This window comes from Carassius auratus, unplaced genomic scaffold, assembly GCF_003368295.1.
Source record: "Carassius auratus strain Wakin unplaced genomic scaffold, ASM336829v1 scaf_tig00214865, whole genome shotgun sequence".
Lineage (NCBI taxonomy): Eukaryota > Metazoa > Chordata > Actinopteri > Cypriniformes > Cyprinidae > Carassius > Carassius auratus.
Window position 1 is genome coordinate 20,169 of NW_020527836.1, and position 17,128 is coordinate 37,296.

The following is a 17,128-nucleotide window of genomic DNA, read 5'->3' on the forward strand; positions in this document are numbered from 1 at the left end:
TAAAACAAAACCACATTTCCACGATGTCGCAACTGAAAACGTGTGGAAAACGCTAGGCGCGCTGCTTTCTCTTTTTTTCCCCAAAGCACTCTGTAGCCTGAACCCTACGCTTGCCCTCCAGTGTCGTCTGCTTCTGTTCGGCAACCATGATTTGCTCTCCATGAAGACGCAAAAGTTTCAGGAAGAATAAATGGATTTGCAGCACAAAAAATCCCTTGCAGTAGCTCTGCTGATAAATTCATTTTAAAAATGGCTATCCTTGTACAGCTATGATCAGCTGTTTCTCAATCTTGTCTTAGCTTGGCTTATCTTAACAGCCAGTATTTGCATCTGTAACAATCACAACATTTTTAATATCTGGATTCGGATACAACGTCGTACAGTTACTTGATAAGAACGTTATGACTTTTTATCCTTTTTTTTCTATATCACTGAACAAGTATGTCGTGTTAAATTAAAATAATTGATAATTTCTAAAATAATATTTATCATGCAAGCAGAGAGATGTCATGACAAACGTTTGGTGATAATTTGAACACGACTGAATTAATTCAATGTGCACATTTTCATTACGCAGAACTCTTTAAGCTAGTATAATGTTTAGTGAACTTCACTAAACAAATGCGTACATGCCACGCAAACCAGCAAAAGATAAAGATGCAAACATGTAGGACAAGTAGAAAATGTATCTGTATCTAAGCTGATTATTAGCCTATTCTTGAGAGAGAGAGCTGGTTTGGTTTGCAGCGCAGCTGTTTGATTGGTGAGCGCAGTGTGCTTATTCCATTCATTCGTATTATATCGTAGCCTAAGCTTTAAATCATTGCCTTTTAAATACATAAAAAAATATTAAAACATGTATGATGTATTATTATAGGTGAAATTACTCTTGCAAAGCTCTGATTTCTGATAGATGCACGGAGAGGCAACAGCAATGCGGTGTTTGATTTGCGTTTTTTTTTTCATTCATAAAATTTACATTCATTCACTTCACACTTGTGACTTTAGAGGTCTGTATAATATTGCGTTGATCTCATGACTCAACTGTTATCTAGCAAACACCAGACTGTGCCAGCTTCAGCCGAGTATTCAGGCAGAATTATTCCTAATCAATATTCGTTTTTGAAGCCATTATCCGTGCAATTCCGAATTCCGAAAAAGTTATTCGGCTTGAGGCACAACCCTAATTATTACATTACATATTTTATTTTTACATGCAAAATATATAAGGACATAGAAAGTAACAGCTCCACGCGATATTGTAATCCTAAAATTCACGTCGTACTTCCAAACACTTGTATGCAATATGGTTAATGCATGCTGGAGTAGTCGATTGTTTCCGACAACGCCACTAGTCTTTGCAAGCCCTACAGCATGAACAAAATGTCGCTGTATTTATGTATGCATGCCCAGTAGAGCCAAACATATACTTTCTAGCCTTCACCACACGCAAGCAAGCTTTATGTGTGTGTGTGTGTGTGCGCGCGCGCGCGCGCTGTGCCAAGGCATAAGTTATTTTAATTTTTGACCACAGACATAATGTCAGCAACAGCAGGATTATAAAGTAAATAAAATGTAAATAAAGTACATAAAAATAAATTGACCCTACAGCTCCAAACTCGGTTCTAGATTGCCAGTGTCCTTTAGAGTTTAGCTCCAACCCTAATTAAACACACTTGAACCAGCTAATATAGTTAATATTACTATTATTTTTAATGCATCTACGCATAAATCCATTCATGCTGGGATATTACCATTTCTTGTTGCTAATATTTCATGCATGTTATTTTCCTTCATTGCGCGCTGCATCGTCTCAGTGAAACTCGGGTCAACCACTAAAACATTCTGCCCACCCAGTGTAGAAAACGTAGTCACTCTTTCTCGAGTCAGTCATCATGCACACTTCATAATTATCCCCATGCTGCAGAGTTCCAGTGACTCCTGTGTCTGTCCTCAGATTGGACTGATATAAGAAGCGAGATTCTCCATCTGTAGATCTTGACGGATATTATGACAACCATGCATGTGAGAAGAAAGAAACAGCAGCCAGTGTGATAACTAAATAAAAGGTCTAATTTCTCCATTCTTTAAACCCACTTCAAACAGCGCTCTGTCTGTAGCTTTCTGTAGTTTATAGTAGAGCCAGGCATTCTGTCCAGAGTCCACATCAAGAGCCACCACTTTAGTGACCAGATATCCAACATCTGCAGCACGAGGCACAATCTCAGCCACCACAGAAGCGCCTGTCTGTACTGGATACAGAACCTGAGGAGCGTTATCATTCTGATCTTGAATATTGATAGTTATTGTCACTTCAGAGCTCATTGGCGGGGATCCTCCATCTCGAGCTGTCATGTTAAAAGCAAACAATTTTAACTGTTCAAAATCAAATGATTTAACTGCATGAATACTGCCTATAAGTGAATCTACAGATACGAGAGAACTTAATGGTGCACCACGCATGTCTTCATCCTTCAGGAAGTAGGACAATTGGGCATTGGGACCCCAGTCAGCATCAGATTCTTTAACAATCAGCAGAGGTGTAAAATACTTGAGTAAATTTACTTGATTACTGTACTTAAGTATTATTTTGGGGATTTGTACTTTACTCAAGTACAATTTAAACTCACAACTTGTACTTTTACTTTTAAATTTCTGAAGAAAAAACAATACTTTTTACTACTTACAACTGTATTTCACCTTGAAAAGTACATTATATTTTTATATTATCTTATGCACATTAAATATGGTAAACAGAAGCTCAAACGTGTGTGCCTGACGTGAGAACTAATGATCATTGTTTTCATGCATCAAACACACACACACAAATTTCTACTTCAATTATGACTTTTAGAGAGTCGGACTCGCAATCGAAAGGTTGTGAGTTCGAGTCTTGGGCCGGCAGGAATTGTAGGCGGGGGTAGTGCATGTACAGTTCTCTCTCCACCTTCAATACCACGACTGATGTGCCCTTGAGCAAGGCACTGAACCCCCAACTGCCCCCCGGGCGCCGCAGCATAAATGGCTGCCCACTGCTCCGGGTGTGTGTTCACAGTGTGTGTGGTGTTTACTGCTCTGTGTGTGTGCGCACTTTGGATGGGTTAAAAGCAGAGCACAGATTCTGAGTATGGGTCACTATACTTGGCTGTATGTCATGTCACTTTCACTTTCATATTGAGGTAGCAAGTATGAATGAACATTATAATCCTAAATATAAAATAACGTATGCTATTTGTGTTATTTTAATCAAAGAATACTGCACATCTCCAGCATACAAAGGCATCAGTAAGGGGTGGACTATGCTCTACTCAGATGTTAATAAACAGCAACGCCCTAGAGCTTCAAAGTCACAAATACAAGACTAACAGACTTAATGCTGCTGTTACAAGCCAAAGTGCAATATCAGTTCAGTTCAACTAATAGTAATATCAGTAAACATATAGACCTCCATTATGTTTATATACACATGAATCACAAGTTGATTAATAAGCAACATTAGAAGGCAACATGAAATAAGGGGGGGGGGGGTTCTATTCTCACGCTCTCACAAAAATAGCTCCAACGACAGAAAAAAGTAAAGCTTTAAGAACTATTTTCAATAAAAGTCTAAAAACTAGTCTTTAGCACTTGACATGTCCTCTTGACATACAGTACTAACTGTAATCATTTTTAAATTATCTTTTTTTTTATTAATAAAAACTTTGCATTCACTTATTTTCCCCTCCTCACTCTAGCCTAGTAATTATTTGCATATTTATTTATGTTATTGTCTTATTATGAGGAATGAGGAATATCTTCATTTCATTTAAGATGATTTGGATGAAATTATTTGCTAAATAAATAAATGTTGATTTTATTCAGACAAAATTTGATCAAATAAACTGATAACTTTATTTCTGTCTTTGTTTTGTTCAGCTAGCATCATCATCGAATAAACCAGCCAACACATTTATAGTTTTGTCATGTTAAGGTAGCTATATTATCAAACATGGCTCAATTATTGTTTTAATAACATCAAGAAGTTGTGCTTTGTGCCTGATTAAACAATTATGCTTACGATCAGTAGCCAATACCGATATAAAAGTATTCCCAGTCTCTATTAGAAAATCAGTGATTTAGATATTAATGTACATCACAAACAAGCATACCAGTTAATTTTGAGCAAATAAGATTTTTTTTCTTACCTTTAGAAGAATGTCCAATTCACAGAGGAGAACATGAAACACAAAAATGAGAACAAACAGGTTAGAACTGTTTAAATGAAATCTTTAAGGCATTAAAAAGACTAAAAAAGGCAAACAAATAATACTATATGTGTATTTATATGTATTTATATATTTATTTTCCTGTGTCAGTTTGTCATTCTTTCAAAGAACTAGAACAAGACAACAAAAGCTAGGACAAAGCTTTTTTCACCCCAATTGTTCATGTTGTTTTTTTTAATGGGCAAGTACTTGCTTGAGTGTCAGTTTGTTTTTTGAAAGCTCAGTTTTTTTAGAAGAAGTAAGTTAGAAATATCCAAAAACCCACAGTAAAATAACACATTAATTTCTACTTCTACTTAAAACAATTTTTAGAAATATTTACAAAGGATTTTGGAAATACTTTCTGACCAAAAAAAAAGCCAGCACTAATCAAATTTCCAAATTTACCAGAGTGGGGTAGCTGAGTCCTTCGCCACTGGTGTAGCTACATGTGTTTGTTGATTTTTCATCACAACACAAAGTCTGAGAAAAAGGAATTGTGTTTTCATTGTAAGACTTGATAAACTTAAAGTCACTGGTGCGCGAGCCTGTGGTTAGATACGCGTCATAATTGTAAGAGCTGCGGAGAGTTCCTGCTCCATCCACCTCTGCATAGTTGGGAGGGAGATAGGCACTGGGAACAGCAACTGCTCCATCAAACAACAGTCTGGGCTTTCTCCTGTGACAAAACTTCACTGCCACGATCAGAATGATGAACGTCAGGAAGAAAGTGGACACAGAAACTAATGCAATGATCAAATATGATGTCAGTTCAGAGTTGTTGTCCTCATAAGTCATATCTTTAAGTTCAGGAACTTCAGAAAGGTTGTCAGAAATTAGTAAATTTACAGCACAGGTGGTGGACAGAGAGGGCTGTCCGTTATCCTTCACTGAAATAACAAGGTTCTGCTTCATATTGTCAGATTCAGAAATGTCTCGTTGTGTTTTGATCTCTCCACTGTGGAGACCAATGGAGAAAAGTCCAGGATCAGTAGATTTGACAATCTGATAGGACAGCCATGCATTCTGTCCAGAGTCAGCATCTACAGCGATCACCTTGGACACCAGAGAGCCTGAGAGAGACACTTTAGGGATCATTTCAGTCATTAAAGACTTTCCATCAGGGACAGGGTATAATATCTGTGGAGAGTTATCATTCTCATCTGTTATGAAGACTTTCACAGTCACGTTACTGCTGAGCGGTGGAGATCCATTGTCTCTGGCAACAACTTTGACAGTGAAGTTTCTGAACTGCTCATAGTCAAATGATCTTACAGCATGAATCACCCCTGTATCTCCATTAATAGATAGAAAGGAGGACACTGGGACCCCATTGACTTCACTGGGAGCCAGAGAGTACAGTACAGTCCCGTTCTGTCTCCAGTCTGGGTCATTTGCACTGACAGAACAAACAGAAGTTCCTGGTTTGTTATTTTCACTTATATAAGTGTTGTAGGACTGCTGTTCAAACACAGGAGGATTGTCATTCACATCTGAGACAAATAAATTAATTGTCATGGAGGTGGATAGTGGTGGAGATCCCCCATCTGTGGCTGTGATGGTAATATTATAATCAGATTCTTTCTCTCTGTCTAGAGCTTTTGTAGTTACTAGAGAGAAATAGTTTTTAACAGATGGGTTCAGTTTGAAAGGAACATTTTGCTGAACAGAGCAACGAATCTGCCGATTTTCTCCTGAGTCTTTGTCTTGAACATTAATGATTCCCACCTCGGTGCCTGGCTCAGAGTTTTCAGGTACCGGATTATTCAAAGATTTAAGGATGATTCTTGGAGAATTATCATTAACATCAGTTATATCTATTATAATTTTAGCAGTTGATGACAGCCCAAAGGCATCTTGAGCATAAATTCCTATTTCGTACTTTTTGACTTTTTCATAATCGATTTCTCCAGTCACCACAATTTGTCCCGTTGTCTTATCAATTGAAAATAATTGTACTGCTTTATCTGATATTCTGCTGAATTCATATGTCACTTCCCCGTTTGGACCTTCATCAGCATCAGTGGCGCTCACTTTGATTATCTCTGTTCCTGAAGGTGTATTTTCAGCCACAGTGACTTTATAAACAGACTCACTAAACACTGGCACATTATCATTAGCATCGAGAACAGTGATGTGTATGACAGCAGTTCCAGACCTCTGTGGTGAACCACCATCAGTGGCTGTGAGTATCATATCTATCTCCTTCTGCTGCTCACGATCCAACTCCTTTTCCAACACTAGTTCAGCGTATTTTCCTCCATCTGCAGTATCATGTACAGACAATATAAAATGTTGATTTTTTTCAATTGAATAGCCATTAACAGCGTTGCGACCGATATCTGAATCATGTGCCTCATGCAAACGGAATCGCTGGCCTTTAATTGCTGATTCTGTAATTTCAAAGACAATGCGTTCATTGGAAAATCGTGGTGCGTTGTCATTTATATCATCAATTTGCAGAATTATACGGTGCACTTCAAGAGGGTTTTCCAGGACGAGCTCATAACTGAGAATGCAGGGATTTTGTGATCCACAAAGCTCCTCTCGGTCTATTGTCTCTGCCAACGATTAAATCACCAGTATTCAGATTAACATCACAGTACCGTTTGCTGCTGTCCTCCGTGTCTATCCGAGACTTACGAGCAGACAATTTTTTCACATCCATTCTGAGATCCTTGGCTATATTTCCAATCACATAATGGCGCTTCGTTTCTTCCGGAATATTGTAGCTCAGGTCTAAACAGATGGTTTTCCAAGGATAAAGAAGGAAAGCCACGAAAATCGACAAAAAAGAAACCGAAAATAATCTGTATTCCATTTTTGAAGAGCTAACGTGGCAATTTCTTATCAGTTACTGACTAGATGATAATTCAATAATTCTATCAGCGTCGACGTACGGTTACTCTATTTTGTTCGTCGTGTATTCTCGAAGACGAACTCATATTACATATATTAGGTGTGGGTGGAGATATACAGCAGTCTTGGTGAATAGCGACACTCCGAGTATTTTTGGGTCATTGCATTATTTGAGTTTTTTTTTTTTTTTTTTTTTTTTTTATACTTCGGGCATAAGTTAAAATGTGAAGGATTTAAGAGATTTGCATTGAGAAATAATTGTTTATTTCAGAAAAAAATTTATATTATAGATTAACTGAAAGGGTGACATTCTTAGAGCCTCAGTACAACAGTCATAACTGGCGCTGTCCATGCCTGTGGTTCTGAAACTAAACAAACCTTATAGACAGAGAATGTAAGAAAATGCTGAAGTAAATCTGATTATATACATAAATCAAACTTAAACTCTCAACTTCAACCAATAAATAGATAAAAAAAAAAATGATATATCCCGAACTGTTAGTGAAGATAAAAGAGATTAAAATAACAACCCTACAATGGTTTAGAAAAGTAGTGGATATTATAACTATAGCAACTAAAGACTTTAGTTACATTTAACAATAATAAACATTTGACATGTAACAATAATAAAGAAAAGGTGGACAAATGACAGAGTATTACCTCAACAATAAACCTATATATTCTGTGCCAAATTTATCAAAGCAAATTTTCGTTCCATCATATTATAAATAAATAATAGTGTGCCAAAATCATGCAATTTTACGAGACTAAAAACTAGCCAAAGTCCTATTCTGGGCCATTTAAATACATTTTCACTATTCAACTTTTTTTTATAGCGAACATATTGCGTTTAAAATTATGAAAGATGCTTCAGGTTTGGGCACGTTACACTCAAAAAGACGGAAACAAACCATTTTAAATCATAAGGCTGCAATACAAATATTTCTTATCCGTCAGTTGAACTGCGCCAGCTGTGGTTTTTTCCTCCATATTCTATTTCCAGGTGTCAGGAGAATAACGCATTGCTTGTTATTTTACTGTGATATGGCAACAAGATTTTTTAAGGAAAGAGCTATTTTCAGTCCGCTGCCTTAATTTCCTCATTGTTTTGCTTTCTTTTCTTCTTTCTTTATATTCCGCTTTAACTGTAAAAAAAAAAAAAAAAAAAAAAAATTACAATCTTTCATAATGATGGAAATCACTTTAAAATATTATTACTCTTTGTTAAGATTTCTTTTTATTAAAGGGTCATATGACGTTGCTGGAACATTCTTTTTTGTATTTGCAATGTGTTTATGCGTTTAAGGTTAAAAAAGACAACAAAAAAAAACATTTTGTACGTACTGCACATTATTACTGCTCCTTTATGCCCCGCCTTTCTGAAATGCATCGATTTTTACAAAGCTCGTCTTTCTGGAAAGCTGATTGGCCAGCTATCTAGTGCCTCTATTAGCCGAATTCCTCAAACTTGTAACGGAAATGTTATGCCCCTCACCATACTGTGATGCTGTTTTTCCCGGAGCAACCAGACAAAACCAAAGAAACCCCTCACAAACATGGCATTTGCTGCATTCAGTGTGGACATAATTAGTAATAATGATGACTTATACTGTCTTTTTACGCGTTGCATATAGCACCGTGTAAACATAAAACCCATGTCTGCATTTGTGATCTGAAAAACGACAAACAACATGTGCTACTCTACATTGCTAAAAACTGGAGTTTGTATCGTCAGTGGCAAATTCTTTAAACATGTAAAGGTACGATATTCAACCTGAATATTTCGGTTGAACTGTTCTGTAACAGTGTTTTAGATACAAACTAACCACTGATTTCTAGTTGTATTCTCTTTTGGATGGCCAAACAAAGTAGTTTCCCTTTTGCAACAAAACACACAGCGTCTCCACAAAAGAAGAATATAAGAATAAAAGTCACCTTCTTTCTTTGCGTGAACATTTGGGCGAGGTTATGCAAATCATCCCACATAGTGACTGGACATGTGGGGGTGTGTTAGAACAGGGCATTTTATGAGGGCGTTTTTGACTCTTAACTTTTATAAAGAATATCTCTTTGGATTTGAGACTTTAGTCTTTGCAACTTTACAGACCTTCTTTATGAACCAAGAGTTTAACACTCCAGAGAATAAGGAAAAAATGTAATCGCATCATATTACCCCTTCAAGGGAAAGTACATTTTATTATACTGTGCATACAGCGATATGTAACACGAGCCTGATATCGTAGCACAAATTATAGAACTTTGGGGGTCATTCATGGTATATCGAAAGCAATTTGTTAATGCACGTCACCTCATTGTGCCCAGTTTTTGAAAATGCTTATTATTGCGTTCTTAGAGCGAAATTTTCGCTGAATGATTACATTGTAATGGAAGTTGCTCCAATATTAACTCCCATTACTCACTAAACATGAAAATCAGGAACTATAAAAATACAATAAAATAATAAAATGATGATGATGATGATGATGAAGTGTAAGAGTATGAACAACCACCCAAACACTTTAAACAAGTTCCGCTAAAGCAAGTAGCTGACATTATTGATAATAATGGCTATAAATTAAATAAAACATTCTATACGGAAACGGTAAGAGAGTGCAGTCAAAGCTTTCTCACCTCATCTTCATTTCCTGTAACGTCAAGTGTTATCATGCTCGAACCAAAATGAAAACTGCGCTCCTTTTTCAGAGTCCCACCAGCAGGAAGCGTGTTTTCATTACACGAACTCACAAACTTAAAGTCACTGGTGCGCGAGCCTGTGGTTAGATACGCGTCATAATTGTAAGAGCTGCGGAGAGTTCCTGCTCCATCCACCTCTGCATAGTTGGGAGGGAGATAGGCACTGGGAACAGCAACTGCTCCATCAAACAACAGTCTGGGCTTTCTCCTGTGACAAAACTTCACTGCCACGATCAGAATGATGAACGTCAGGAAGAAGGTGGACACAGAAACTAATGCAATGATCAAATATGATGTCAGTTCAGAGTTGTTGTCCTCATAAGTCATATCTTTAAGTTCAGGAACTTCAGAAAGGTTGTCAGAAATTAGTAAATTTACAGCACAGGTGGTGGACAGAGAGGTCTGTCCGTTATCCTTCACTGAAATAATAAGGTTCTGCTTCATATTGTCAGATTCAGAAATGTCTCGTTGTGTTTTGATCTCTCCACTGTGGAGACCAATGGAGAAAAGTCCAGGATCAGTAGATTTGACAATCTGATAGGACAGCCATGCATTCTGTCCAGAGTCAGCATCTACAGCGATCACCTTGGACACCAGAGAGCCTGAGAGAGACACTTTAGGGATCATTTCAGTCATTAAAGACTTTCCATCGGGGACAGGGTATAATATCTGTGGAGAGTTATCATTCTCATCTGTTATGAAGACTTTCACAGTCACGTTACTGCTGAGCGGTGGAGATCCATTGTCTCTGGCAACAACTTTGACAGTGAAGTTTCTGAACTGCTCATAGTCAAATGATCTTACAGCATGAATCACCCCTGTATCTCCATTAATAGATAGAAATGAGGACACCGGGACCCCATTGACTTCACTGGGAGCCAGAGAGTACAGTACAGTCCCGTTCTGTCTCCAGTCTGGGTCATTTGCACTGACAGAACAAACAGAAGTTCCTGGTTTGTTATTTTCACTTATGTAAGTGCTGTAGGACTGCTGTTCAAACACAGGAGGATTGTCATTCACATCTGAGACAAATAAATTAATTGTCATGGAGGTGGATAGTGGTGGAGATCCCCCATCTGTGGCTGTGATGGTAATATTATAATCAGATTCTTTCTCTCTGTCTAGAGCTTTTGTAGTAATCAGAGAGAAATAGTTTTTAACAGATGGGTTCAGTTTGAAAGGAACATTTTGCTGAACAGAGCAACGAATCTGCCGATTTTCTCCTGAATCTTTGTCTTGAACATTAATGATTCCCACCTCGGTGCCTGGCTCAGAGTTTTCAGCTACTGGATTATTCAAAGATTTAAGGATGATTCTAGGTGGATTATCATTAACATCAGTTATATCTATAATAACTTTTGCTGTTGATGCTAATCCAGAGGCATCTTGAGCATGAATTCCTATTTCATATTTTCTTTCACTTTCATAATCAATTTCTCCGATCACCACAATTTGTCCTGTTGCCTTATTAATAAAAAACAATTTAGCAGTTTTATCTGACATTCTGCTGAATTCATATGTCACTTCCCCGTTTGGACCTTCATCAGCATCAGTGGCGCTCACTTTGATTATCTCTGTTCCTGAAGGTGTATTTTCAGCCACAGTGACTTTATAAACAGACTCACTAAACACTGGCACATTATCATTAGCATCGAGAACAGTGATGTGTATGACAGCAGTTCCAGATCTCTGTGGTGAACCACCATCAGTGGCTGTGAGTATCATATCTATCTCCTTCTGCTGCTCACGATCCAACTCCTTTTCCAACACTAGTTCAGCGTATTTTCCTCCATCTGCAGTATCATGAACATTCAAAACAAAATGGTCGTTTCTCTCCAGTGAATAGCTATTGACTGCATTGTACCCAATATCTGAATCATGTGCCTCATGCAAACGTAGTCGCTGACCTTTATATGCTGATTCTCTGATTTCGAAATTAAAACGGTCATTTGGAAATCGTGGTGCATTGTCATTTATATCCTGAATTTGTAGAATTATACGGTGCACTTCAAGAGGGTTTTCCAGGACGAGCTCATAACTCAGAATGCAGGACATTCGAGATCCACAAAGCTCCTCTCGGTCTATTGTCTCTGCAACGATTAAATCACCAGTATTCAAATTAACATCACAGTACCGTTTGCTGCTGTCCTCCGTGTCTATCCGAGACTTACGAGCAGACAATTGTTTCACGTCCATCCCGAGATCCTTGGCTATATTTCCAATAACATACTGGCGCTTCGTTTCTTCCGGAAAGCTGTAGCTCAGATCTGAACAGACGGCTTTCAGGGGAAACAGAAGAAAAGCCACGAAAAACGCAAAGAAATGAACTGCAAACAATTTGTGTTCCATTTCTGAAGACCGGATGTTGCAACTGATTAACAAACAATCCTTTGACGATGATATTCAAATAACTCTCACAGGATCGACGGACGTTTACTCCATGTTATGCTTCGTTTATTCTAACAGACAGATCTCACAAATATATTACGTGTGGGAGGAGAGACGCAGCAGTCTTAGTGAATAGCGACACTCTGAGTATTTAGGGGTCATTGCATCTGACATTTATTTGTTGAAAAAACAGCAGGGATTAACCAAGTGAAATTTGATGTTTGTTAACGTGAATTATTTTAAAATATAAATTTCATAAACATAAATATAGGAAAGGAATTGAAAATTGTCATACATTCAGAGGTTAAGAAGAACAGACAGTCCTGGTGCTGTCCATGCTTGTGGTTCTGAAACTTGGATGACCTCAGACACATTCAACGAGAAAATAACGTTACTTTAAATGCATGTTGAATAAAATAGTAAATCCGCTCTAAAAGAAATGAATGCGTATCATCCTATTCAGCGCTTAAACCAAGTTTTAACATTGTACACTGTACTATCGACCTCAAAGTGATAATTGTTCTAACACTTTAAGGCCATCTATGTTAAAACTTACACACACACACACACACACACAAAAAGCTAAGTTTGTCTTTAGGATAAAACAGTAACAGAAAATTGCAAGAACATGCTAAAACTAACAGAGCTCAAATACACAACATAGCCAGAGCCACATTATCTTTTCTAAACATTTTTGAAGACCGCAATTTCCTTTATAAACATAAAAAAAAAAAAAAAAAAAAAAAAACCGGCAGAGAAATTAATCAAAAGTAGACTTTCGTATGTTTAATAACAATTGACGAAGGCAAAGTTTAAATACTGTTAAGGCTGTGCAGGAAGGCAGGGATAACGCACATTTATGAGATAAAAAACGCGTACTACATAATGTTGTCCATTTAATGAATACACTAAAGACATCGATTCCGTTCAAGTGTGAGGTAGTTCAAACTTCTTTTTTTCTATTTTGAAACGATTACTTTCTTTAGAAGAAATTACATTGGGAAGTAAGTGTCATAGGTCCCGTTTTCAGAGCTACAGCAGCAGTCAGTGCTGGTGCTGTCCAGACCTGTGGTTCTGAAACCGAATGACTTCACGGACAGATTAGCCGAAGGTTTTAGAATAAAAAGAAAATTATTTGTATTAACTACTTCCAGGTTTTAATAATGTGGTTTGCACCGTTAGCTAATATCAACCTAAAAAAAAAAAATATTTGTATCTTTTCCAAAATTCATCACTGCAATGTAATATGCCGTCATATCTGATACCAATAGCGTTTTTGGCACAAAATTTACGTAATCATCGCACTAAAAGCTAGCTAAAGACTCAAGCTGGTCTATTTAAATAGTTTCCTGTATAGATTTGGCGATAGTAATTTATAGATGTCTTGAATGAAATGCAGGAAATTAAGAGAGCTGATAGCAATAAAATACAGAAATTTGTAATGAACTGTGAAGTTCTTGTAAAGCGCAGCTCAGCATAAAAAAATCGCTTTTGAAAGAAGTTGTTGATATTATTATTATTATTAATATTAATATTAATATTAATATTAATATTAATATTATTATTATTATGTGTATCAACGGAGACACTAGAATCTAGAAATACAATAGTTCAATAGACAAGAGGAGTTAAACTTCTCTTACCTCGTCTTCATTTCCTGTAAAGTCAATTGTTATCATGTTCGAGCCAAATTGAAAATTGTGCTCCTTTTTCAGAGTCCCAGCAGCAGGAAGCGTGTTTTCATTATACGAACTCACAAACTTAAAGTCACTGGTGCGCGAGCCTGTGGTTAGATACTCGTCATAATTGTAAGAGCTGCGGAGAGTTCCTGCTCCATCCACCTCTGCATAGTTGGGAGGAAGATAGGCACTGGGAATAGCAACTGCTCCATCAAACAACAGTCTGGGCTTTCTCCTGTGACAAAACTTCACTGCCACGATCAGAATGATGAACGTCAGGAAGAAGGTGGACACAGAAACTAATGCAATGATCAAATACGATGTCAGTTCAGAGTTGTTTTCCTCATAAGTCATATCTTTAAGTTCAGGAACTTCAGAAAGGTTGTCAGAAATTAGTAAATTTACAGCACAGGTGGTGGACAGAGAGGGCTGTCCGTTATCCTTCACTGAAATAACAAGGTTCTGCTTCATATTGTCAGATTCAGAAATGTCTCGTTGTGTTTTGATCTCTCCACTGTGGAGACCAATGGAGAAAAGTCCAGGATCAGTAGATTTGACAATCTGATAGGACAGCCATGCATTCTGTCCAGAGTCAGCATCTACAGCAATCACCTTGGACACCAGAGAGCCTGAGAGAGACACTTTAGGGATCATTTCAGTCATTAAAGACTTTCCATCAGGGACAGGGTATAATATCTGTGGAGAGTTATCATTCTCATCTGTTATGAAGACTTTCACAGTCACGTTACTGCTGAGCGGTGGAGATCCATTGTCTCTGGCAACAACTTTGACAGTGAAGTTTCTGAACTGCTCATAGTCAAATGATCTTACAGCATGAATCACCCCTGTATCTCCATTAATAGATAGAAAGGAGGACACTGGGACCCCATTGACTTCACTGGGAGCCAGAGAGTACAGTACAGTCCCGTTCTGTCTCCAGTCTGGGTCATTTGCACTGACAGAACAAACAGAAGTACCTGGTTTGTTATTTTCACTTATGTAAGTGCTGTAGGACTGCTGTTCAAACACAGGAGGATTGTCATTCACATCTGAGACAAATAAATTAATTATCATGGAGGTGGATAGTGGTGGAGATCCCCCATCTGTGGCTGTGATGGTAATATTATAATCAGATTCTTTCTCTCTGTCTAGAGCTTTTGTAGTTACTAGAGAGAAATAGTTTTTAACAGATGGGTTCAGTTTGAAAGGAACATTTTGCTGAATGGAGCAACGAATCTGCCGATTTTCTCCTGAGTCTTTGTCTTGAACATTAATGATTCCCACCTCGGTGCCTGGCTCAGAGTTTTCAGGTACCGGATTATTCAAAGATTTGAGGATGATTCTTGGTGAATTATCATTAACATCAGTTATATCTATTATAATTTTAGCAGTTGATGCCAATCCCAATGCATCTTTAGCTTGAATTCCCATTTCATAAATTTTGTCTTTTTCATAATCAATTTCTCCAGTCACCACAATTTGTCCCGTTATCTTATCAATAGAAAATAATTTAGAAGTTTTGTCTGATATTCTGCTGAATTCATAGGTCACTTCGCCGTTTGGACCTTCATCAGCATCAGTGGCGCTCACTTTGATTATCTCTGTTCCTGAAGGTGTATTTCAGCCACAGTGACTTTATAAACAGACTCACTAAACACTGGCACATTATCATTAGCATCGAGAACAGTGATGTGTATGACAGCAGTTCCAGATCTCTGTGGTGAACCACCATCAGTGGCTGTGAGTATCATATCTATCTCCTTCTGCTGCTCACGATCCAACTCCTTTTCCAACACTAGTTCAGCATATTTTCCTCCATCTGCAGTTTCATGAACATTAAAAAAAAAATGTTTATTTTTCTCCAGTGAATAGCTGTTTATAGCATTTTGTCCAATATCCGTGTCATGTGCCTCATCCAAACGGAATCGCTGGCCTTTGTCTACGGACTCTCTGATTTCTAAGTCAATACGTTTTCTTGCAAATCGTGGAGTGTTGTCATTTATATCTTCAATTTGCAGAATTATACGGTGAACTTCAAGAGGGTTTTCCAGGACGAGCTCATAACTGAGAATGCAGGACATTCGAGATCCACAAAGCTCCTCTCGGTCTATTGTCTCTGCCACGATTAAATCACCAGTATTCAGATTAACATCACAGTACCGTTTGCTGCTGTCCTCCGTGTCTATCCGAGACTTACGAGCAGACAATTGTTTCACATCCATCCTCAGATCCTTGGCTATATTTCCAATTATATACTGGCGCTTCGTTTCTTCCGGAAAGCTGTAGCTCAGATCAGCACAGACGGTTCTAAGATGAAAGAAATAAAACACGAAAAACGCAAAGGAATAAACTGAAACTAAACTGTATTCCATTTTGAATCGTTGATGATGCAAATTCTCAACAGTAAATGTCTATTAAAAGGATTATAATCCAATAATTCTGTCAGCATAGACGGACGGTGATTCCATTTTTGGCGACGTTTATTCTAACAGACAGAGCTCAAACTGCATACATTAAGTGTGGGAGGAGTGATTTATCAGTCTTGGTGAATAGCGACACTCTGAGTATTTTGGGGTCATTGCATCATTCATGTATTTATCGAAAATGTAGAGTTAACCAAGTAGAGTTTGATGTTTGCCAACGCCTACTATTGTAAAATGACAATTTACATAAAAATAATACAGGAAAGAATTTAAAAAAAGTTACACTTTTCCAGCTAAACAATAACAAAGAGTTCTGGCGGTGTCCTTGGTTGTGGTTCTGAAATGGGATAACTTCAACGACAAGACATTAAACGAGAAAATACTAACGTAACTTTAAATGGTATCCTCATCATCCTAATTTTAGATTCAACAAAGTTTTTTTTTTTTTTTTTTTTTTTTTTTTTTTTACGTTTTAGCGTATTCACAGTAATTTCGGCCTCAAAGTAATAGTTATTGTAGAACTTTCAGAAAATCTGCGATTGAACTTCCAAAAGAGCTAATTTTGTTTTCAGGATAAAACTACAACAGAAAATCACAAGAAACCGTTCAATCTGACAGGTCTGAAACGCACAGTTTAACCAATGCCACACAACTAAACCCGTTTGAAGACCGCAATTATTCACAAATAAACAATAAATGTATTAAAAAAATAAATAAATAAAGAAATAAATAAAGAAATAAAAATAGTGAAAAAATTGACTTTAAGGTTTCTTTGTTGTAGTTGTTGTTTTTATTTTTATTTTTTTATTTTTTTTACCAGAATTGATGAATGCAATATTGT

At 37.3% G+C, this 17,128-nt stretch overlaps 2 protein-coding genes and 1 pseudogene across 2 annotated transcripts; all 3 read right to left on the reverse strand.

Annotated features, from left to right (window-relative positions):
- Window positions 1–4,619: 4,619 nt before the first annotated feature.
- LOC113093111 (protocadherin beta-7-like) lies at window positions 4,620–7,250 on the reverse strand. The gene is given in 2 exon segments (XM_026258953.1): window positions 4,620–6,809; window positions 6,811–7,250. Coding segments are annotated over 2 exon segments (2,430 nt in total). The 5' UTR covers window positions 7,066–7,250; the 3' UTR covers window positions 4,620–4,634.
- Window positions 7,251–7,278: 28 nt separating this feature from the next.
- LOC113093110 (protocadherin beta-7-like) lies at window positions 7,279–12,841 on the reverse strand. Its single transcript, XM_026258952.1, has 2 exons — window positions 9,735–12,841; window positions 7,279–8,248 (listed from the first exon to the last, which is right to left on the reverse strand). Exons 1-2 carry the CDS (start codon window positions 12,144–12,146, stop codon window positions 8,204–8,206), a joined length of 2,457 nt encoding a protein of 818 aa, XP_026114737.1. The 5' UTR covers window positions 12,147–12,841; the 3' UTR covers window positions 7,279–8,203.
- Window positions 12,842–13,787: 946 nt separating this feature from the next.
- LOC113093113 (protocadherin beta-7-like) lies at window positions 13,788–16,702 on the reverse strand (annotated as a pseudogene).
- Between the last annotated feature and the right edge of the window lie 426 nt (window positions 16,703–17,128).